At 43.5% G+C, this 24,593-nt stretch overlaps 1 protein-coding gene across 2 annotated transcripts in view; it reads right to left on the bottom strand.

Moving 5' to 3' along the window:
• Positions 1–24,593, bottom strand: part of LOC126194944 (uncharacterized) — a 420,126-nt gene that overhangs the window by 14,125 nt on the left and 381,408 nt on the right. For both annotated transcript variants that reach the window (XM_049933331.1, XM_049933332.1), the window contains exon 4: positions 23,186–23,319. In XM_049933331.1, coding sequence (XP_049789288.1) covers positions 23,186–23,319 — 134 coding nt within the window. The remainder of the gene's footprint in view (positions 1–23,185; positions 23,320–24,593) is intronic.

Genomic DNA, 24,593 nt, shown 5'->3' with positions numbered 1-24,593 from the left:
TGTGGGGAGAGATATGGCGGAGTTTTGAGAGCGGATGATCTGGACGTGTGTCCATCAGAGACAGTAAATTTGTAAGACTGGATGTCATGAACTGATATATATATATATATATATATATATATATATATATATATATATATATATATATATATATAATGAGTTTTGAACACTATTAAGGTAATTACATTGTTTGTTTTCTATCAAAATCTTTCATTTGCCAACTATGCCTATCAGTAGCTAGTGCCTTCAGTAGTTAGAATCTTTTATTCAGCTGGCAGTATTAGTGCACGCTGTATTGCAGTAGTTTGACTAACGAAGATTTTTGTGAGGTAAGTGATTCATGAAAGGTATACGTTATTGTTAGTCAGGGCCATTCTTTTGTAGCGATTTTTGAAAGTCAGATTGCGGTGCGCTAAAAATATTGTGTGTCAGTTTAAGCACAGTTTTTTATAATTTTTCAATCGGGACGTTTCATAGATGTAATACATATATCTACACACACACACAAACACACACACACACACACACACACACACACACACACACACACACACCTGGCCATTAAAATTGCTGCTTCACGAAGATGATGTGCCACAGACGCGAAATTTAACCGACAGGAAGAAGATGCTGTGATATGCAAATCATTAACTTTTCAGAGCATCCACACAAGGTTGGCGCCGGTTGCGACACCTACAACGTGCCGACATGAGGAAATTGTCCAACCGATTTCTGATACACAAACAGCGTTGCCTGGTGAAACGTTGTTGTGATGCCTCGTGTAAGGAGGAGAAATGCGTATCATCACGTTTCCGACTTTGATAAAGGTCGGATTGTAGCCTATCGCGATTGCGGTTTATCGTATCGCGACATTGCTGCTCGCGTTGGTCGACATCCAATGACTGTTAGCAGAATATGGAATCGGTGGGTTCAGGAGGGTAATACGGAACGCCGTGCTGGATCCCAACGGCCTCGTACCACTAGCAGTCGAGATGACAGGCATCTTCTCCGCATGGCTGTAACGGATCGTGCAGCCACGTCTCGATCCCTGAGTCAACACATGGGGACGTTTGCAAGACAACAACCATCTGCACGAACAGTTCGACAACGTTCCCAGCAGTATGGACTATCAGCTCGGAGACCACGGCTGCGATTACCCTTGACGCTGCATCACAGACAGGAACGCCTGCGATGGTGTACTCAACGACGAACCTGGGTGCACGAATGGCAAAACGTCATTTTTCGGAACAATCCAGGTCCAGTTTACAGCATCATGATGGTCGCATCCGTGTTTGGCGACATCGCGGTGACCGCACATTGGGAGCGTGTATTCGTCATCGCCATACTGGCGTATAACCCGGCGTGATGGTACGGGGTGCCATTGGTTACACGTCTCGGTCACCTCTTGTTCGCATTGACGGCACTTTGAACAGTGAACGTTACATTTAAAATGTGTTAATACCCGTGGCTCTACCCTTTATTGCCGGCGAGGGTGGCCGAGCGGTTGTAAGCGCTACAGTCTGGAACCGTGCGACCACTACGGTCGCAGGTTCGAATTCTGTCTCGGGCATGGATGTGTTTGCTGTCATTAGGTTAGTTAGGATAATGCACGACCGCATTCTGCACGTCCTGTACGGGCTTTCTGGATACAGAAAATGTTCGTCTGCTGCCCAGTCCAGCACATTCTCCAGATCTCTCACCAACTGAACGCGTCTGGTCAATGGTGGCCGAGCAACTGGCTCGTCACAATACGCCAGTCACTACTCTTGATGAACTGTGGTATCGTGTTGAAGCTGCATGGGCAGCTGTACCTGTACACACCATCCAAGCTCTGTTTGACTCAATGCCCAGGCGTATCAGGGCCGTTTTTACGGCCAGAGATGGTTGTTCTGAGTACTGCTTTCTCAGGATCTATGCACCCAAATTCCGTGAAAATGTAATCACATGTCAGTTCTAGTAAAATATATTCGTCCAATGAATACCCGTTTATCATCTGAATTTCTTTCTTCCGGGTGGTCCATTGATAGTGACCGGGCCAAATATCTCACGAAATAACCATCAAAAAAAAAAAAAAAAAAAAAAAAAAACTACAAAGAACGAAACTCTTCCACCTTGAAGGGGGAATCCAGATGGTGGTATGGTTGTCCCGCTAGATGGCACTGCCATAGGTCAAACGGATATCAACTGCGTTTTTTTTTTTCTTTTTGTAAACTGCTCGGTGTCCTGGATGACATCATCCAAGAGTCCGGACCGTTCGCCGGATATTTACGTTATTTAAGGAAACGTGTTCAGCCACATGTGAAACGTCAACCAGGACCTGCAACAAATGGTGATGCCCAAGTAGGTGTTTTAGCTGCTGTCGCGGCTAATCCACACATTAGTAGTAGACAAATTACGCGAGAATCGGGAATCTCAAAAACGTAGGTGTGGAGAATGCTACATCAAGATCGATTGCACCCGTACCATATTTCTATACACCAGGAATTGCATGGCGACGACTTTGAACGTCGTGTACAGTTCTGCCACTGGGCACAAGAGAAATTACGGGACGATGACAGATTTTTTTCACGCGTTCCATTTAGCGACGAAGCGTCATTTACCAACAGCAAGTGTCAGGATGCTTTTGATCACATGGTATATATATATATATATATATATATATATATATATATGTGTGTGTGTGTGTGTGTGTGTGTGTGTGTGTGTGTGTGTGTGTGTGTGTGTGCGTATGTTAAAGAAGTAGGTACCTAAAAAGACGCCCATATTCACCTTTGCGCCAGCAACCGTATGCTAGTTTCAACACAGGATCATACTGTAAATTACCGTTTGGTACATTGACCTTGGTTTCGACACGTGCTACGAGTACCTTCATCTGTATGAAATTATGATAAATCGTAAAATGACATTGCGAAAAAGCAATGGTCCTCATTTAGAGCAGCTATGCTCAAGTCAAAAATAAAATAAAGCGTTCCACTCATTGCCATGTGTGTCTAGCTAGAATCGACATCAAACTGTCTGATATTGATCCTAGCTAGGCACATATGGCAAAGGCTGGGACGATTTATTTTATTTTTGACTTGGGCATAGCTGCTCTAAATTCGGACATTGCTGTTTCCCAAACTCAGTTTTACGGTTTATCATAATTTCATTCTGATGAAGACACTCATAGCACGTGTCGAAACCTAGGTCAATGTACCAAACAGTAATCTGCAACCGGTTGGCTGCATGGTCCTATGTTTAAAACATATATAACTATATGAAATATTTTTAGATTTTTGTAATATTTCCCTATTATTAAATTTGTAAAAATTGTATATTACATATATTACAAATATGTATATAAAAACTTTCGGAGATTTGCGATTAGGAATATCAACAGTTTCTACGCAAGTACAAACATAGATGTTCGTTCTCTTCAGAATCTCAGATCTCCGGAATCTCTTCACGGACTGCTTCGAAACTTTGACGCAACATTGAATTACAATATCCACGAGGTTTTATATACCTCCGGCAAAGCCATCTTGTATGTATGCAATACGTATCTAATAAAAGGGGGAACGTCATAAAATGTATATATTGCTTTCCTCAAAATCCTTAATATTCGAAATTTCTTGGTCGATTGCTTCGAAGTTTTGACGTAGCGATGAATTCTAATATGGGCGCTTTTAGGTACACACACACACACACACACACACACACACACACACAGTATATACATATACTATGTGATCCAAAGCATCATGGCAGCCGTTTGCAAATGACTTACAAGTTCGTGGCGCCCTGCATCGGTAATGCTGGAATTCAATACGGTGCTGGCCCATCCTTAGCCTAGATGACAGCTTCCACTCTCGCAGGCATACGTTCAATCAGGTGTTCGGAGGTTTGTTGGGGAATGGAAGCCCATTCTTCACCGTGTGCTGCACTGAGGAGAGGTATCGATGTCGGTCGGTGAGACCTGGCACGAAGTCGGCGTTCCCAAACATCCCAAAGGTGTTCTGTAGGATTCACGTCAGGACTCTGTGCAGGCAAATCCATTACATGGATGTTATTGTCGTGTAACCACTCCACTGCAGGCCGTGCATTATGAACAGGTGCTCGATCGTGTTGAAAGATGCAATAGCCATCCCCGAATTGCTCTTCAACAGTGGGAAGCAAGAAGGTTCTTAAAACATCAATGTAGGTCTGTGCTGCGATAGTGCCACGCAAAACAAGTTGTGCATGCCCCTTCCATGAAAAATACGACCACAAAAAAGCATCACCGCCTCCGAAGTTTGCTGTTGGCACTACACACGCTGGCAGATGACGTTCACCGGGCATTCGCCATACCCACACACTGTCATCGGATCGTGATTCGTTACTCCACACAACGTTTTTCCATTGTTAAATCGTCCAATGTTTACGCTCCTTACACTAAGCGAGACGTCGTTTGGCATTTACCGGCATGATGTGTGGCTTATGAGCAGTCACTTGACCACGAAATCCAAGTTCTCTCACCTCCTGCCTAACTGTCACAGTGCTTGCAGTGGATGCTGATGCAGTCTGGAATTCCTGTGTCATGGTCTGGATAGATGCCCGCTTATTCCAAGTAAAGACCCTCTTTAACTGTCGACGGTCTCTGTCAGCCAAGAGACAAGGTCGCCCTGTATGCTTTTGTGTTGTACGTGTCCCTTCACGTTTCCATTTCATTATCACATGGGAAACAGTGGACCTAGGTATGTTTAGGAGTGTAGAAATCTCGCGTACAGACGTATGACTGAAGTGACATCCAATCACCTGACCACATTCGAAGTCCGTGAGTTCCGCGGAGCGCCCCATTCTGCTCTCTCACGGTGTCTAGTGACTACTGAGGTCGCTGATATGGAGTACTTGGCAGTAGGTGGCATCACAATGCACCTAATATGAAAAACGTATGTTTTTTGGAGTGCCCGAATAGTTTTTATCACATAGTATATTTGATGTGAAAATATTATTACCAAAAATCTCAAGGTGTACCTTCCCGATTTACTTTAAACTTTTACATATTACTATACTAAACGTTAAGGTTGTTAGCAAACAGAAACTTGCATTTATGGCTTATTAGTTTATGATTAGAAAATTACTACAAATCCAAATCTGCAGTAAAAATAAACAATAAGCACAGAGAGTGAAGAGTAGTTGCACTGAGGGATGGGGGGAAGTGGACACAGAAAATGTGAAGGAGGAGATCGACAGAGAGAGGAATCAAGAGGAGGTGATTAGAGAGAGTGACGGGCGGATAGAGAGGGCGAGGAGGCGACGGACAGAGAGAGGCGAAAAGAACGAAGAGAAGAGGAGTTGGGCAAAGAAAGGAGGAGGAGGAGGACATGGACAGAGAGAGGGAGAGAACGAGATTAGGACGCGCATTCAATTCCTACACATATTAGAAACCACTGCTTTCTCAACTCTTTCTCTTCCATTCAATTAGACTGAGCCACAGCAAAATGTAGCCGGGTACAACTAGTGCACTATAAAAAGGCATCACGCGAAGTGGAATGTACAGAAGTTCGATTTCCTAAAACGAAACGTCATTATTGGCCTAAAATCTTAATAACCTGCATTAAACCTAGCGAAGTGTAGGAGGAATGGTAAGTATTCGGGGATGTGACAGTGACGACTATTCCAAGTAGAAACATCTAGTGGACATGAGTTCTAAAGTCCATACTATGAGCACTCGTTCGTCTCGACTATTGTGAAACAAATCAATACTACTGAAAAAGTGCTCTTAGGTCTTCGACCTGGAAAAGCGTTCGACAATGTAAAATGATGCAGGATGTACGAAATTCTGAGGAAAACAGAGGTCAGTTACAGGAAAGAAGGATAATACACAGTATCTACAAGATCGAAGAGGGAAAAGTAAGACTGGAAAACTGAGAACGAAGTGCTCAGATTAAATAGGGTGTAAGACAGGAATGTAGTCTTTCGACCCTATTGTTCAGCCACTACATCGCAGAAGTAATGACGGCAACAAAAGAAAGGTTCCGCACTAGCATTAAAGTCTATGGTGAAATGATAACAATGATAAGATAAGCTGGTGACATTTCTGTCTTGAGTGAATGTGAAGAGCAATTACAGGATGTGTTGAATAAAATGAACAGTCTAATGAGTACAGAATATGAATTGAGAGTATACTGAAGAAGAGAGTAATGTGAAGTAACAGAAACGAGAATACCGAGAAACTTAACATCGGTATTGGTGGTCGGAAGTAGCTGAAGCTAAAGAATTCTGCTACTTGGGCAGTAAAATAACCCATAACGGATGGAGCAAGGGGGACGTAAAAATCAGACCAGCACAGCCAAAAAGGGCATTCCTGGCTAAGAAAAGTCTACTTGTATCGAACATACGCTGTAACATGAACAAGAAATTTATGACGATGTATGTTTGGAACACAGCTTGTATGACAGTGAAGCATGTTTTGTGGGAAAACCGGATCAGGAAGAATCGGCGAGGAAAGGAATATAAGGAAAACACTGACAAGAAGAAGGGACAAGATGAAAGGACATCTGTTAAGACATCAGGCAATAACATCCATGGTACTAGAAGGAGCTGTAGAGGGTAAAAACTGTAGAGGAAGACGGAGATTGGAATACATCCAGCAAATAATTAAGGACGTAGGTTTCAAGTACAATCCTGAGATGACAAGGTTGGTACAGGAGAGTAAGTCGCAGCGGATCACATCAAAACAAGTCAGAAGAGTTAAAAAACATGCAGTAGAAGAGATTTGTTTCACAGTGGCGAAGATGAACAAGCACTTATAGCTCTGAAGGTATCTATTTTAGAGCCTATGATTACTAGACTTTTTGTTTTGGATAGTTGATCCCGTCATATCCCTGAATCCTGAGTATTCCTTCTGCAACATACCGTAAACGGTTCCTTAACAAACTCACGCTATAAAACAAAGACTATAAACAGATTGTTGTTGTATGTCTTCCACTACCTGCATGAAAGAAGAAGCGGTAGGTACAGTTCTCATGAACATGAAAGGTGAGCCAAAACCTGAAGACAGATTGTGAAGATGTGAAACGGAATTTAGTCAACAGACATTACAATGTCTTTGAGGTCATTTGACTGATCCGAGGAACTACTCTTCAGGTGACTGTGACTCACATCATGCTTCCATACAGCAATAGTGTCACAGTCATAGTCTGACAAAATGTATATTGTGCCTCTTCTCTTACTTACCCTTCAATGTTCGCCGTATTGTTCCCCACATAAATTGAAGTCGATGTAGCCTTATCTTCCCTTCATCATTGACGTTAAAAGATACTCAAAACTAAAATAAGCGAATCTTGGGACTTGTCCTGGTGGCTGATCGTCAATTATCAGCTTGGCTCTAATGGGTATTTTCTTTGCCGTGCAATAACACTTGTTTTCCTCATACCGTACTTAAAAATTACAACTTTTACGAATGATATTTAGCAAGTTTAATAATGTCTGAAGCTTATCTTGGTCGTCTTGTAGGATGAATTGATCGTCCCTGTAAAGCATAGTATGTATGTAAGTTTTGTTATTCTTTTTTATTCCTGCATGCACATGTTACTTCCACTACCAAATTACTTCGTACATATAGAAGTTTCTACAAAATCAACGAAGGTGATGTACATTAAATTCTCTTCTCCAATATCTGTTTAAAGCCAAATAAATTGTCTATGAAACATCTATATTTTCTGAATCCACATTGTTCTTCCTGTAAAAGAGAGTTTATTATTATCATATGCCTATTGTTTGCTGTTTAGCATATATTCCATTACCAACAATTCCACGGTAGTTAATACAAGAGCTATAACCTTTCTTGAAAGGTGACATTACTTTAAGTTTTCTCTATTCCTTGCGTATGATTTTCCTTTCCCAGCCAAGGTTAATTAAATGTAGGTACTTGAATTTAATAACCAAACCATAATATTAGAACAACTCCACATTATTTTATCTAATGATGTGGATGTCCTTTTTTAAAAGGCTTTCATTGCTGTATTAAATCCCTCTATATCTACTGGGTTAATTCCTGCAGCACCACTATCTATACTTTGATCTTCTTAACACGCGCTTTGACTGTCATTGTACAATATTTTTTTATAATTCTCGATCAACGATTCTTTTGTCATTACATTTACATTGGAAATTTCATCATCACTATTAAGAAGTTTTATTGAGTTATAAACTATCTCTTGCGTCCCACGGATCCCTACTTCCATTGACTTTATTAATCTATCCCGAGGTACTTGCTTCAGTTTCCCTGTTATTGACTTAATATTATTTCTACATCTATTATATTCTTCTTCATTTTCTGGGTTACGACTCTGCACAATTTTTAGGTAAGTTACTCGTTTTTGCTTGACAGCTACTGAAATTCCTCCATTCTGTATTTTTAAGCCAGCCTCTCTCCTAAATTTCCTCCGTGATAGATTGTTCGGCTACTTTCTTTTTTGCTTAAGTTATATTTTCCCTTTCTTAATACTTATTAACGAAGAATGCTGTGACCAGACCTTCGAGTAAATACCATTCGTCAGGCGTCCACAGGACAGACATAGGCCTACGTGCATCATGATATAATGTGCTGATCACTGCACGAAACATGCTTACTCACCCACGACCCGATGATGGCGTAGTCTGTTTCAGTCTGAGCGACATTGTGCATTTATCTATCTGATCAGTGACATAAGTACAGAAAAAGCACGCATACGACAACATAGTCCCATCGGCGCAACCCTCTGCCTGGGTTTGCTACAGCAGAAATCGTCTGCAGCAGAGATGAAGCCTGACAAGTGATCCAGAACAGTAGCTTTCAGAGGTTGCCTGATACGTAATTCCTTTGATCTGCCACAACGGTGACGGAAGTTGTCCTTTACGTTCGCACTTCACCGATATAACGCTTATGGGAAACCTGGCTGCCTGTAACTCATGTGAAAGATATAATGAATTACACACGGCAGCGATGGAAATTTTTTTTTCTGAAAATACCTTATTCTTATGTTTTTTAGGGTGGGAAGTCCAAATAGGATACTTAAAAAAACTGTATCACCCACCATTTCTTCACATTTTACAGTTGAATTTATTAAATTTAGCAATTTTTTAAAGAATTTAACAGATTTTATATAGTTAAAGTAATTTTGAAAGGAGGTGTAATGAATGTAGATGACGTTGGTAGCACTGCTGAAAAACATTTTCTGGCAAAAAAAAGGTCGATTCTATTTTTGTGTTAAGAGATGTTGTTTTGTTGACTGTCAACCTAACCTCACTTTCCCGTTTTCAGTACATGTTCTCAGTACAATGTCTAATCATGATTGTAAAAACTCTGCTGTCAGTTTTTATTATATTTGTGGTGAATTTTCGACTAAAAAACACCAAAGAAACATTATAGACTTCGTGAAAAAGGTGATCAAGATAAATATTGGGCGCCACATAAGGTATGTTATGTGCATGGTGAAGATCTGAGAAAATGGTCCTATGATAAGGAGGGAGCCAAGAAATCGTTATGATGATTGCTTCTTTTGCAGTGTTGATATTACTGATCATAATTCGAAAAACAAGAAGGTAATATAGTGATTTTAAAGAATCCGCCTCGATTGCAAATAGAAACCGGATGTTGACCTAGGTTTCGGTGCGGATAACCACGCCTTCTTCACCTGAGAGCCTGCGGCCCACCGGACGTTGGCTGGGGTGAGGAAGCAAAGAAAACATAGAGAAACTCTGCAATACTCTAGAAAACTTTATTTATACTTACTTTGTAATTATTTGTTTTATACTTACTTTTATAAGGTATAATACCTTTTTCTAATTTTTTAAAATGTTATTTTGACTATTTTTAGAAGAGGTCCAATTTTTGCAACTATTTTTCAAGCTCACTAAGTGTAAAGTTCTTGAAAATAATTTTTTTGTAGTGACAGTTAATTATATTTTCTAAGAATAAAATGTAGATAGTGCACAGCATTAAATGGTTAATATTACACGCTTTTAAAATATATTTTTAATTATTTTCTATTTATTAAAACAAAAACACAATACGGGTCATGTTTTGGACACTTCCCTCTGTATTTCTAAAATTCTCAGACTAGTCGCCAACCTTTGGGAAGAAATCAGTTAGCTGTGGGATCAGCACGTTTTGCCGTTAAGTCGTTGTATGTGATAACGCACGAAACGTGCAAACGTAGTGCGACTCAGGCATGCTGGATTTATATAACGAATCAATAGAGAGTAATGCAACGAACCAAAATATTTTTAAAGTCAGCAAAAAAAAAAATGCTGTTAGTCCTAGCGACAGCTGTCGCCCCTCTCCTCCTGCCCCACTTACAGTTGTATGACGTGTCAAAATATTATTTAGGCATCGCTGCCTGTAGGTCCGTGTGTGTGTGTGTGTGTGTGTGTGTGTGTGTGTGTGTTAATCAATGCTTCACGTTGGAGGTAGTCTTTGTGATATCCATAACGTTGCAGTTAGCAATTCCCGCACTGAAAATGTGGTTTTCTGTGCGTCTACGGCGTGAAAGCAGCAAATCTGTCGGATTCCGATGCATAGTTAATAAAGATGGAAATGATGATAAATAACATGCAAATGAGACTTCCACGAACCGTTCGTGGTCCACCCGGACAGTTGACTCGGGCTCCCGGAGCTGCGTTGTGTGCTGGCCGTCTGGATGCTGCAGAGGTACCTCTGTATTCCTGTTAGTCTCAAAAAATATGTAGTGTCATGTTATTTGCTCATTTATTTACGTTCTCCATTGATCAACTGAAAAAGTGAACAAACTATTTTATGATGTGTAATTAGAGCATTTCTATGCTAGAACCAGTGGATACGGGAGATTCATATTCCCAGTATTATACTGTTGTTTTCATATGGCTGATCTTTTGTAAACACAGCCATTTGTGAGCGTGAGACTTCTGGCCGCATGCGAGACATGTGGCCGAGCGGTTCTAGGCGCTACAGTCTGGAACCGCGCTACCGCTACGGTCGCAGGTTCGAATCCTGCCTCGGGCATGGATGTGTGTGATGTCCTTAGGTTAGTTAGGTTTAATTAGTTCTAAGTTCTAGACGACTGATGACCTCAGAAGTTAAGTCGCATAGTGCTCAGAGCCATTTGAGCCATGCGAGACGTTCACTGCTTACAGGATATTTTCCTGCAGTGTGTACCTGTAATTTTTACGTGATTTGAATAAACAAGGCCGGAACTACTGTTAGAATTCTTTATTGGAGAACACGACGGGTTTCGCAAATTAAATTTGCATCTTCAGGTGCTTCAAGTCAAAAGATTAAAGTTTTGAACGAGGATTGGAACTTAAATAGTAGCAACTATATATTCACAACCGATACAAAAGGGTTACATGTTTGCACCTCTTACTGTCCTTCAAAGTAGTCACCAGCGTTGTGTAGAATCCGTTGCCAGCGATGTGGAAGGCCTAGTATACCGTTAGCAGAGCCTGTTCTGTTGATGGTGCGAATGGAGCAGTCTACTGCCTGTCGAATCTCTGGAACAGTTCTGAAGCGAATGCCACGAAGTGGTTCCTTCATCTCTGGAATAAAATCAAAGTCACAAGGACTTAAGTCCGGAGAATATGGTGGATGGTACAGTACTTCCCAGTCCCATCGACCGAACAGAGCAGCCACAGCTCGCGCTGTATGCGCCCGCGCATTATAGTGCAAAGCGATGGGTGGGTTGCGCAGAAAGCTTCTTTCGCAGAGATGGTCGCAGGCGATGCTCCAAAAACGAATGATAATACAGGGTGATTCAAAAAGAATACCACAACTTTAGGAATTTAAAACTCTGCAACGACAAAAGGCAGAGCTAAGCACTATCTGTCGGCGAATTAAGGGAGCTATAAAGTTTCATTTAGTTGTACATTTGTTCGCTTGAGGCGCTGTTGACTAGGCGTCAGCGTCAGTTGATGCTAAGATGGCGACCGCTCAACAGAAAGCTTTTTGTGTTATTGAGTACGGCAGAAGTGAATCGACGACAGTTGTTCAGCGTGCATTTCGAACGAAGTATGGTGTTAAACCTCCTGATAGGTGGTGTATTAAACCATTGATGATTTGAAACGAGGAATAACAGCAGCTATCCAAACTGTTACGCCTGATATGCTACAGAGAGTGAGGAACGAGTTGGAGTATCGGATTGATATTGCTCGAGTGTCTGGAGGGGGCCATATTGAACATCTCTGAACTTGTTTTTGGGTGAAAAAAAAACCTTTTTAAATACTCTTTGTAATGATGTATAACAGAAGGTTATATTATGTTTCTTTCATTAAATACACATTTTTAAAGTTGTGGTATTCTTTTTGAATCACCCTGTACTGTGCATTGACGATGGCATTCGCTTGAGAACTGTTCCAGAGATTCGACAGGCAGTAGACCGCTCCATTCGCATCATCGACAGTTCTGTTACCGGTATACTACGCCTTCCACATCGCTGGCAACGGGTTTCATAAAACACTTGTGATTACTCTGAAGGACAACAGCTGCAAACATGTGACTCCTTTGTATCGGTTGTGAATAAATAGTTGCCACTATTTAAGTTCCAACCCTCGTATTTAAACGGACAAAGCTACTTCCAACATTTATATCCAAGCATTTAAAACTTCTGACACACGAAAGTGCGAGAGTCTATGATTAAGTGTATTGAGGGCTAAGGCTATCCCCAACCTCCATTGTAGACTAGATGCCTAGCACGGCTACGTATAAAGCAGGGCAATGTTTTACACTTTTCTCACCAAAACTGGCCATCAAACGCAGATCAAAAGTGTGTAAGATGACTTATAAAACGTGGTTTGCGTTTGAAGCTCTAACCAATTTACTCATTCGGTAATCCCGAGTACTAATCAGCAAATTAATTTTAGTTCTGTTTTTTATGTCGCATCCTGACCTTTAGATAAATGCATGATACGTGAACTCGAATGTAATACCAGTATCTTCCACAAAAAGAATTATTTGCGCTTCATATTAATGAAAGATGAGAAGTCATCACAAGAAAGGACACATCACATACCATAAAGTCTGCATCTAAATTATATATTTATCATTTGTCAATGTTTTCATTGTATCTTAGTAATTCGGAAAACTCGTACAATAAATTATCAGCATATTGCAACAACTCTATGAAAGATACAACAATGTCGTAGACAATCGAAAGTCAACGACATTTGTCGTTAGTTGCATATATGTCATTTTACGGTCACCACTACACGAAAGTGCGCTATCTTCTACGTAAAAAGTAAGATTCCTTTATGTCGGGGGGAACACATTTCTCTCTTGTTACGGGCACCTATTTACATTCGTCCTCTTGCAGTGCTCATATCAGAGGAGACGTTTCGTCTCGCCTATATAAGTCTCTCTTCCCATGTGCTATAGCACCATTTACTGGCACGCCCGGTTAGCCGACGGTCTAACGCACGGCTTTCCGGAGTGGGCAGGAGCGCCTGGTCCCCGGCACGAATCTGCCCGGCGGACTTGTGTCGAGGTCTGGTGAGCCGGCCAGTCTGTGGATGGCTTTTAGGCGGTTTTCCGTCTGCCTCGGCGAATGCGGGCGTGTTCCCCTTATTCCGCCTCAGCTACACTATGTCGGCGATTGCTGCGCAAACACGTTCTCCACGTCCACGTATACCACCATTACTCTACCACGCAAACATAGGGGTTGCACTCGTCTGGTGTGAGACGTTCTCTGGGGGGTGGTCCATAGGGGGCCGAACCGCACAATAACCCTGGGTTCGGTGTGGGGCGGCGGAGGGGTGAAGTGGAATGCGGTAGTTGTCGTGGGGTTGTGGACCACTGCGACTGCGCCGGGGACGGAGCCTCTCCGTCGTTTCTAGGTCCCCGGTTAACATACAATACAGTACCATTTACTGGGTGACAGTTATTGAACTGCATGAAATGAAATAGTTATAACTTCTGAACGGTTTGCGTTAGGACGTTCGAGCTGCACGGTTGGCAGCGGGGCATGATGGAAATTAGTATGCACACGCGCACTCACCTTGTTGGCCATTTTGAAGTGAAAATGTGACGATACAGCATGCCTGAGCGTATAGCGCTTGTGAAGATCTAGTATGCGACCAGTAACAGCCCAGCTACGGCTCAAAGGATATTTGCGATCGAGTTCAAGCTGAAGATACCGGTTCAAGTGTCTCTAACAATCAAGAATTGGATCCGCAAGTTTGAGAAAATGGGAGTGTTCCTTTATGACAGAGTTGGCGATGTTGGTCCTCCAAAAAGGATGAAAACGCCTAAAAACATCGAGAAGACATGCGTCGTGTTTCAAACCAGCCCCAGGAAATCGATCGTACGAGTTGCGCAACTGGTGGGACTCAATCTGAAAGACACTGCGACAAATTGTTGTTGAAGACCTACATGTCTTCTCAGACAAAATTTAAACCCATCAGCCATTAAGCGCCAGGGCCACGGAACAGCTGTTGTGTTTCGCCAACACTATTGTCCACAGAATTGGCGAAAAGGACTTTGATGTGAATATGGTTTGGTTTAGCGACGAAGCTTACTTTCGTTTGGATGGGATCGCCAATAAGAAAAATTGGCGCATTTGAGGAACTGAGAATCCGCATCTCGCAATCGAGAAGTCTCTTCACCCTCAACGGGTGACAGCTCGGTTACGGAATAATCGATGCGATATTCCTTGATGACACAGTGACTACCAAACAGTGCGTGAAGATTCTGGAAGATGGTTTCATTCCTATTATCCAAAGTGTCCCCGATTTTGACAGGTTGTGGTTCATGCAAGACGGAGCTCGACCCGTTGAAGCAGGAGAGTGTTGTCCTGGATAAGCACTTTGTGAGTTGGATTCTGGCTCTGGAGGACCCACAGGCCACTGGCATGGGCCTCGATTGGCATCCATATTCTCCAGATCAGAACACATGTGACTGCAGTTTTTGGAGCTATATTAAATACACGGTGTACATCAACAACCACAAAACCATTTCTGAGCTGAAAACAGCCATTCAGGAGGTCATAGTGTGGATCGATGTTTTGATACTTCCGCGAGTCATCCAGAATTTCACTATTTATCTGCGCCACATCATCGCCAATGATGGCAGGCACATCGAACATGTCAAAACCCAAATATGAATATCTGTAGTGACATTTATATCTTCAATAAAGTGCGTGTACGCCGTAATTTGTAACAAATTTAGGCTTTTTCATGTAGTTCAATAACTGTAACCCTGTAGCGTGACTCATATCGTAGGTGCCACTGCTTCTCCTCCAAATATTCCTTTCCATTGAGACTAATATTTCACGTCGCTCTGTTAGTCACCACTCACCTTTATGAAACGTAAGCGCCAGTACCCAAAATGTTTCGTGCACTACATCTATGCTCAAAAAAACATTGTTTAGCTGAAGTTAGGATGCTTACTGCGACCAGTCGTGCAACCCCGCCCTACAGCATTCGTACTTTTACCCTCTGATGGTTGCAAAATTATTCCTCAATTTCTTACGCATTTGCAGATTTGTTTTAGAGCCCATGTAGCTTGCTCCACAGTTTGGGATCTACTGTTAACATTATTTTCAGCATTCAAGCTTGCAGCTTGCATATCTTTCATACAAGTATCTTCTACTCAGGTGAAAAAAATGAGTGTCCGATATGCAATTCTCTGTTGGTAAACTCAAGTTACCACACTTTTTCATTCGGTATTAACAACTCCCATCCAAAAAGTGAGAGGTAATTATTAATGTTTTAGCTAAACAACAACGATTAATCTTTCTGTCTCAGATTAGCTTCATTAGAACGAATGTCCTGAGATGTCACCAAGAACTGTAGCGAAAAGCCGGCCGGAGTGGCCGTGCGGTTCTACGCGCTGCAGTCTGGAACCGGGCGACCGCTACGGTCGCAGGTTTGAATCCTGCCTCGGGCATGGATGTGTGTGATGTCCTTAGGTTTAATTAGTTCTAAGTTCTAGGCGACTGATGTCCTCAGAAGTTAAGTCGCATAGTGCTCAGAGCCATTTGAACCATTTATAGCGAAAAGTTCTATAAGTCTACAACCTATTCAAGCTAACGTCCAAAGCATCAAATAATTAAACTGGTGCAGATTACGATATTAATCAAAGAGGCAGAGTAGATTTCCTCAAATAAATGAGTGTATCACGATACCTCTCGCGAAATTCTGATAGCTGCCCCAGCGTTTGCTCTGAGTCAAGCAATTGTTCACGAGAAACTTTATAAATGCTCTAATCTGAAAGTTTATACATTTTGGAAGTGACACGACTGGTTTAAATTCACATGTCATCAGGACAGCTTCAAGGCACGCAAACAGAAATCGTATTCGTCCACGACCCTCGCCGATCCGTTTCTTGAAAACGCCAAATTCTGGTACCCTCATTCGTGAGCTAAATACTTTGAGGCCATCCCCAGCACTTTGATCTTAATAAGTTGATCTACCTCCAGTGGTAGACACTGCAAGAGAGGCGTTGTACACAACGGTGTAGATTGCTGTTACATTTACGAGAGCGGACGTTCCTAGAGGAGTCAGCTTGCTCCTACATTTATCTGGCGGAAAGACCACCAAGGTAAATCAGAGATACGGAAGCTTACTTGCTGTCGCTCTTCCGATTCAACATTTGCGATCGGAGCAGGAGAATGTTAGCGATGCACGTATCATCCTCTGCCACATACCTAGGAAAGCTTGCTGTACAAATATAGACGTAACGCTAAATATTTGTCTTGAATATTGCTCTGTCTTTCATAGTGTTTTTGTAATATGCTAGTAATTTATTTTACGACTTTTCGGAATTACTCAGATACAATGAAAACATTGACAAATAATAAACATACAATTGTGATATGCCATTTAAAGTGGTGTAACTAGGAATGGAATGATATATCTGCGAGATATTGGCCTAAATAATTTAATTATCTAAAACATGTAAAAGTCTGACTACAATATACCGCGCGTCCCACCCAACCTTGGCATCTGCAAAAAACTGCACTGATGAGCCAAAACATGACCACCTACTTAAAATCGTGTTGATCCACTTCTGCAACGCAATTCAGCAGTAATTCAGCGTGCCAGTGATTCGACAAGTATTTGAGAGGTTTCCGGAGGTTTGTGGCACCAGATGCCCACGCTCAGGTCACACATTTCCTGTAATTTACCTGCTGCTGGTTTGTGGGTGCGGAGCCTGCGCCCGTTAGCGTCCCGGTTGGGTTTCGTCGGATTCAGATAAGCCGAAACTGATGGCCAAGAAATCAATGTGAGTTCACTGTCATGCTCCTCAAACCATTGCATCACGATTCTGGCCTTGTGAGACAGACAGTTATCCTGATGGAACAAGCCACAGCTGTTGAAAAAGACATAAAGGATAAGGGGTTACAGGCGATGCCTATTAGTGTTCACGTAGTTCACAGCTGTAGTGGTACGTTGTATTACTACCGCTGGTCCCTGGAAGCCCAGGTAAACGTCCCCCATGACATAATACTACTGCCTCCCCACGGCTGTGTCGCTGCCTGTTTCGAGCAGCCGTTTGCGTGAATGACGTCGTATCTGTACACCATCATCGACCTGGTTTAACAATAAGCGGGGTTCATCTGAGCAGGTGAGACGATTTCACTGATCCGCTATCCAATATCGATGATCCTGTGCCCATTGTAATTGTAACTGACGATGATGTTGGGCCAACATGGAACGAATAGGCGTCCTCTGCTGCAGAACACCATGTTCAACACTTTGCGCTGAACGGTGTGCTCCAAAACAATTGTGTCTGCGCCAGCACTGTACTCTGTAGTCAGATCTGACACAGGGATCGCCGCCTATCCTGCTTTAGGGAGCGGCCAAACCTCCGATCCCTGTGTTCTGTGATGAGATATGGACATCCAACTTCTGGTCGCCTACTCGTGGTTTCAGCAATAGTCAACCACTTTCCACAAAATCAAATGATAACTAAATCAAGACCCTATGCTGACGACAGGCGTTGATATACATCAACGGGGACAGCTGAAAAAGTGTGCCCCGACCGGGATTCGAAACCGGGATCTCCTGCTTACATGGCAGATGCTCTATCCATCTGAGCCACCGAGGGCACAGGGGATAGTGCGACTGCAGGTATTCATCCCTTGAGACCAATGGTGTCACCGCCAGACACCACACTTGCTAGGTGGTAGCTTTAAATCGGCCGCGGTCCATTAGTACATGTCGGACCCGCGTGTCACTATTGTCAGTGATCGCAGACCGAGCGCCACCACACGGCAGGTCTCGAGAGACGGACTAGCACTCGCCCCAGTTGCACGGACGACTTAGCTAGCGATACACACTGACGAAGCCTCGCTCATTTGCAGAGCAGATAGTTAGAATAGCCTTCAGCTAAGTCAATGGCTACGACCTAGCAAGGCGCCATAGCAATTGATAGTTATCGTATGAAGCATGTCTCATCAAGAACGATGTATACAAATGATGGATTAAAGTTAAGTATTCCAGAAGCTACGTACTTTTCTTTATAGCATTCATTACGTATCCTGTTTCAGACCTCACGCCATCCTGCGTGAGCTTATAGCGTGCATTTCGGCCTCATCAACCAAGTAGTGTGCGCAGTGTTGGCTAACTGCTAACACTACAACCAATATTCCCAACTTGATGTCCACACACTACATTCGTAGTGCCCCTGCCCATTACACTCATTACTCGCGGCAGACAATCTTACCGAGTGCCGTAAGAGTTCAGGCAATACGTGTGCATCCGCACAGAAGAAGAAGGTCAATGGCCGGTTAGCTTTAACTATATGAAGATGGTATCTGTCCTTTAGGACATGTCCTAAAGAACAGATACCATCTTCATACTTTCCACAGACGGTAGCACGCAACCAGCCGACGAGCTTCGTCGTTTCCGAGGTGCTCGTTCCCAGGCACTGGACCACAACAATCTGGCTTTTGACAAAGTCACTTAAGTCAGGGTATTTCCGCAATTGCGCCGCTTATTGTCGCTATAATGATTCCCCATTCGTCTCTGCTCCGCTCATATACTTCCCTTACCTCATCACATGCCCTCAGCGTCACCAGGCAACATACAACCTCGCGGTGGGCACTGGTCATAATGTTTTGGCTCATCGGTGGGTGTTAACTATGGTGCGCCAAAATAAGGTGCTTCCGAAAGTCCTGCCTGCTTAAGCTACTGAAAATTGACGAGTACTTGAGGATACAACAGCCAGTAGCAGTTGCAAAAAATCGGACTATGATACACTCCTGGAAATGGAAAAAAGAACACATTGACACCGGTGTGTCAGACCCACCATACTTGCTCCGGACACTGCGAGAGGGCTGTACAAGCAATGATCACACGCACGGCACAGCGGACACACCAGGAACCGCGGTGTTGGCCGTCGAATGGCGCTAGCTGCGCAGCATTTGTGCACCGCCGCCGTCAGTGTCAGCCAGTTTGCCGTGGCATACGGAGCTCCATCGCAGTCTTTAACACTGGTAGCATGCCGCGACAGCGTGGACGTGAACCGTATGTGCAGTTGACGGACTTTGAGCGAGGGCGTATAGTGGGCATGCGGGAGGCCGGGTGGACGTACCGCCGAATTGCTCAACACGTGGGGCGTGAGGTCTCCACAGTACATCGATGTTGTCGCCAGTGGTCGGCGGAAGGTGCACGTGCCCGCCGACCTGGGACCGGACCGCAGCGACGCACGGATGCACGCCAAGACCGTAGGATCCTACGCAGTGCCGTAGGGGACCGCACCGCCACTTCCCAGCAAATTAGGGACACTGTTGCTCCTGGGGTATCGGCGAGGACCATTCGCAACCGTCTCCATGAAGCTGGGCTACGGTCCCGCACACCGTTAGGCCGTCATCCGCTCACGCCCCAACATCGTGCAGCCCGCCTCCAGTGGTGTCGCGACAGGCGTGAATGGAGGGACGAATGGAGACGTGTCGTCTTCAGCGATGAGAGTCGCTTCTGCCTTGGTGACAATGATGGTCGTATGCGTGTTTGGCGCCGTGCAGGTGAGCGCCACAATCAGGACTGCATACGACCGAGGCACACAGGGCCAACACCCGGCATCATGGTGTGGGGAGCGATCTCCTACACTGGCCGTACACCACTGGTGATCGTCGAGGGGACACTGAATAGTGCACGGTACATTCAAACCGTTATCGAACCCATCGTTCTACCATTCCTAGACCGGCAAGGGAACTTGCTGTTCCAACAGGACAATGCACGACCGCATGTATCCCGTGCCACCCAACGTGCTCTAGAAGGTGTAAGTCAACTACCCTGGCCAGCAAGATCTCCGGATCTGTCCCCCATTGAGCATGTTTGGGACTGGATGAAGCGTCGTCTCACGCGGTCTGCACGTCCAGCACGAACGCTGGTCCAACTGAGGCGCCAGGTGGAAATGGCATGGCAAGCCGTTCCACAGGACTACATCCAGCATCTCTACGATCGTCTCCATGGGAGAATAGCAGCCTGCATTGCTGCGAAAGGTGGATATACACTGTACTAGTGCCGACATTGTGCATGCTCTGTTGCCTGTGTCTATGTGCCTGTGGTTCTGTCAGTGTGATCATGTGATGTATCTGACCCCAGGAATGTGTCAATAAAGTTTCTCCTTCCTGGGACAATGAATTCACGGTGTTCTTATTTCAATTTCCAGGAGTGTATTTTTTACAAATAAATACATGTGTATGTGGTAAATTCAGTAATGTAACTGTTCTGTAGAAGAAATATTTCAAATCAAAAATACATAGAATATGGGAATTTTGTTATTGATGTCGTGGCAGCTGTTTGAATGACGTGTCGCATAGTGGTTTACTCTATTCTCCATCGACAGTGACGTGAAAGTCGGATATCACTTGCCTCGGTGGCGTTACTTTCCATGGAGGGCGGCGTGAAATATACAGGATGTGTCAGAATTACATCGATAGACTTTCTGGGAATGTGGAAGGTGACTTGAGGGAGAAAAAGTGCACAGGAACCCTGGGCCGGAAAATCGTCTAGCGGTGCTACAGACCGTCGAAGTTATAGGAGCCGGCGCCTGCCTGCTGGGCATATTGGAGTAGCAGCGACCCGATAAATTAATGTAAACAAGTGAAGAAAGCAATGTCGATCGCAACGGAACATATAGTTTTTAACGTTTGTTCTTTACTTTGTACAAGGTATTTCATTTCGTGTACGAACAGAATAAATGGTACTGTACATTTCTTGGGTCCTGTTGTCTCGTGCCTGCCACAATACCTCCGTTCCTTGTGTTCATGGTTCCTATCCTTTAACTTCAGTAAGTCCGCCGATGTCGCAGAGTGTTTGCCGTTATTCGCACAATGCGACCGCGGCCGCGATGCTGCTGCGTAGGCCGGAGTTCGCCACTGTAATTTCGACGCTGTCGCTCTCTCTCTCTTGCATTCTGTACACTATATCGCAGAACATGGGAGACTGTATAGCGGATTTCGGGAGACGATACACTGTGGACAGAAGTCCGTGTCCGACACCGTCAGCGACCACGGCAACAGAGCATCGCATTCATCAGAGAAATGGCCTGTGTACGCAGCAGCTAACTCCGTCTGCTCCACTGGCGACCCTGGCACTCGATCGTGATCACCAAATATCAAAAACCACACGTCTCGACTTACCTGCGGTCTGTTCGTGTATAACGCCTCGCCTGCTGCTGGAGGGGAGGCCTATAGGGAGGCGCCGGCGCTTCTAATTTCGATGTTCTGTAGCATGATGAAGTTTCCAGACACAGATTTTGTTCCTCAAGACACCTTCTACATCCCCTTGAAGTTCGTCTATGTGATTTTGAAACAACCTGTTTATAATTATACAGTATGGCTCAGCTGCCCCTACCTATCGGTTTTATGCAACCTGCACTGCCATCAAATACCACTACCAAGGTTTTCATATTATTTCCCTCACTACTTCCAAACTGTTAATGCTACAGAAAAAATTAGCAGGAACTTTTTGTAGGACATTTAATGTAGTTGAGTTTTGTGTTGGCATATGTTCTCACTAGATGTCGTAGTTTAATAATTAATGGAGAAAAAGTTACAAACGTGATCTTCAAACACATCTCCACCCCCAAACTCACCCTTCACCAGTCAGGATTTCTAGAATATTTTTTGTGGCACTCGCTCCTACCACTGTACGAAAAAGTCCGACTAGACGAACTATTCCCAATATTTGGTCATTTCTGTTCTCTATTGATTAGGCTATCACACCAGCAGCATAGTCAACCATTCATTAACATTATTAATGTAGGTTTTTTATTTTAGATTTTCTCACTTGTTCTACACCCATAAGAATCATCTAATTTTTGAGTCTATGGGACGAAAACTGGATCTAGCCTAATATAATCTTAAACGCACCTGTGAGCATATTGGCCGGCGGGAGTGGCCGTGCGGTTCTAGGCGCTGCAGTCTGGAGCCGAGTAACTGCTACGGTCGCAGGTTCGAATCCTGCCTCGGGCATGGATGTCTGTGATGTCCTTAGGTTAGTTAGGATTAATTAGTTCTAAGTTCTAGGCGACTGATGACCTCAGAAGTTAAGTCGCATAGTGCTCAGAGCCATTTTAACCATTTTTGTGAGCATAATGAAAGAAAACGACTTCTGTAAACATTACACAATAACTAATTATGTTGACATTCAGCTCCGAACTTAACCTTTACAAAGCACACTAGTTTTGTAGTTGAAAGACCTGACAAATACAACGATGTAATTGTTTGTTTTATGCTGTTTAAATTGATAAAATTGTTATGGCAGTTTTACAGTCTGTAAGTGCTTGGCTATGGCTGTTATGTAATAACGCCAGTCAATGACGACCAAAACAGGTCGAATGCGGGAAGTAATTCGTTCAGTAGCAAATTACATACTAAAAATGTTGACTGGTGAGGGATGAGTTTGGGGATGGAGATGTGTTTGAAGGTCACTTTAGTACGTTTATCTTCACTAACTCGAAAATCGTGGCCTCCAGCGAAATGTGTCCTAGTAAAAGATTTAACTGCATTAAATTTCCTGCAATAAGGCCCTGTTCATTTTTATATGTAGGACTAATAATCTGCACATAGTGGGCTAGAGGATATGAAAATCTTGCGTGGGGTTTTTGAGGGCGTCGCGGGTTGCATAAAACCCATTCGTAGGGGCAGCTGAATCACGCTGTGTATTCAGTGCGTATAGTGGATGTACAGTTTATCGCTAATCTGTCTCGTTACTCTTCAGATATTACCGTGTGAGACAGTGCGCACAGTGCGGGAACTGCACTCACCTGGGCGTCGTTGACTATGAAGGTAAGTGAAGCCGGCGGCCTGCTGGCGCCTGCGGTGCAGTTGACGTTGAGGATGTCCCCGGGCCGGTAGCGAGTGCGCAGACCGCTCAGGTGGGGCCGCTGCCGAGGAGCGTCTGCAATACAGCCACGAGTGTAAACACACACACACACACACACACACACAAGTATACTGCACATGTTCACTCGCGCATACAGCTGACCGGGAACAATCTATATTGCTTACTGCACAAATGCCATTGCAACTGTTGTGATTCGACTAGTGGCAACGCTAAAGATGTGACAAATTTGTGTCTCTTTCGATTTCATTATAACTTTAATGTTGCAAGTATAATGTGTAATAAAATTTATAATAAAAATCTAAAAATATAGTGTAAGCTACTTCTCTTCAAATGAGTTTTGTATGTTTGAATGCTGACATAACTGATCTGGGTGCAGGCCATGTTGTTTCTGCAGCTGCTCTCTAACAAAGCAGCCCATTAGTCATAGCCCAATAGTGAAAAAAGACATGATCGTCATTATTATACGTACATGTAAGACTTCCACAGCTTAGTTAATTCCTTTGAGTATAAATTAACAAAGGCTTGTATTTCAAAAATTATGAACAACAAACGAAATCCACCTGTCTGCAAACTATATGATACACTCGAAGAATTTAACAGTTTCAAAACTTTCTCCATTTCCTAACAGGCTTGATACAGCAAACAATATATGTGACATGAAGAAGGAAGACAGCTTGTTTCTTCTTAACAGCTTCAATTCCAAAACAAGGCAAGTGCTGACAGCTGTGAATATTAACAAAATATCAGCTTAAAAAACATAGTTGCAGAGTAATGACACTAATTATTTACAGAAGAATGGAAAAAACCGGTAGAAGCCGACATTCGAGAAGATGAATTTAAGTTTCGGAGAAAAGTAGGTTCAAATGGCTCTGAGCACTATGGGACTCAACTGCTGTGGTCATAAGTCCCCTAGAACTGAGAACTAATTAAACCTAACTAACCTAAGGACATCACACACATCCATGCCCGAGGCAGGATTCGAACCTGCGACCGGAGCAGTCGCACGGTTCTGGACTGCGCGCCTAGAACCGCGAGACCACCGCGGCCGGCAGAAAAGTAGGAATACTGTCCCAACGACTTATATTAGAAGTTATGTCAGAGAAATCTACGTTTATAGCATTTGCATATGTGGAAAAAGCTTATGAAATTGTTTGCCAGCATACACTTGTTGAAATTCTGGACGTATCAGAATGAAATACAGGGACCGGAAGGGTATTTACGACTCGTACAAAAACCAGACGGCAGTTATAAAAGTTGAAGGACAAGAAAAGGAAGCAGTGATGGAGGAGGGAGTGAGATGGAATTCTAACCTATTCCTGAAGTTATTC

Source organism: Schistocerca nitens, chromosome 7, assembly GCF_023898315.1.
Source record: "Schistocerca nitens isolate TAMUIC-IGC-003100 chromosome 7, iqSchNite1.1, whole genome shotgun sequence".
In the NCBI taxonomy this organism is placed as follows: Eukaryota; Metazoa; Arthropoda; class Insecta; order Orthoptera; family Acrididae; genus Schistocerca; species Schistocerca nitens.
Note: the sequence above shows the minus strand (reverse complement) of the source record. Positions and strands in the feature narration are given on the sequence as shown.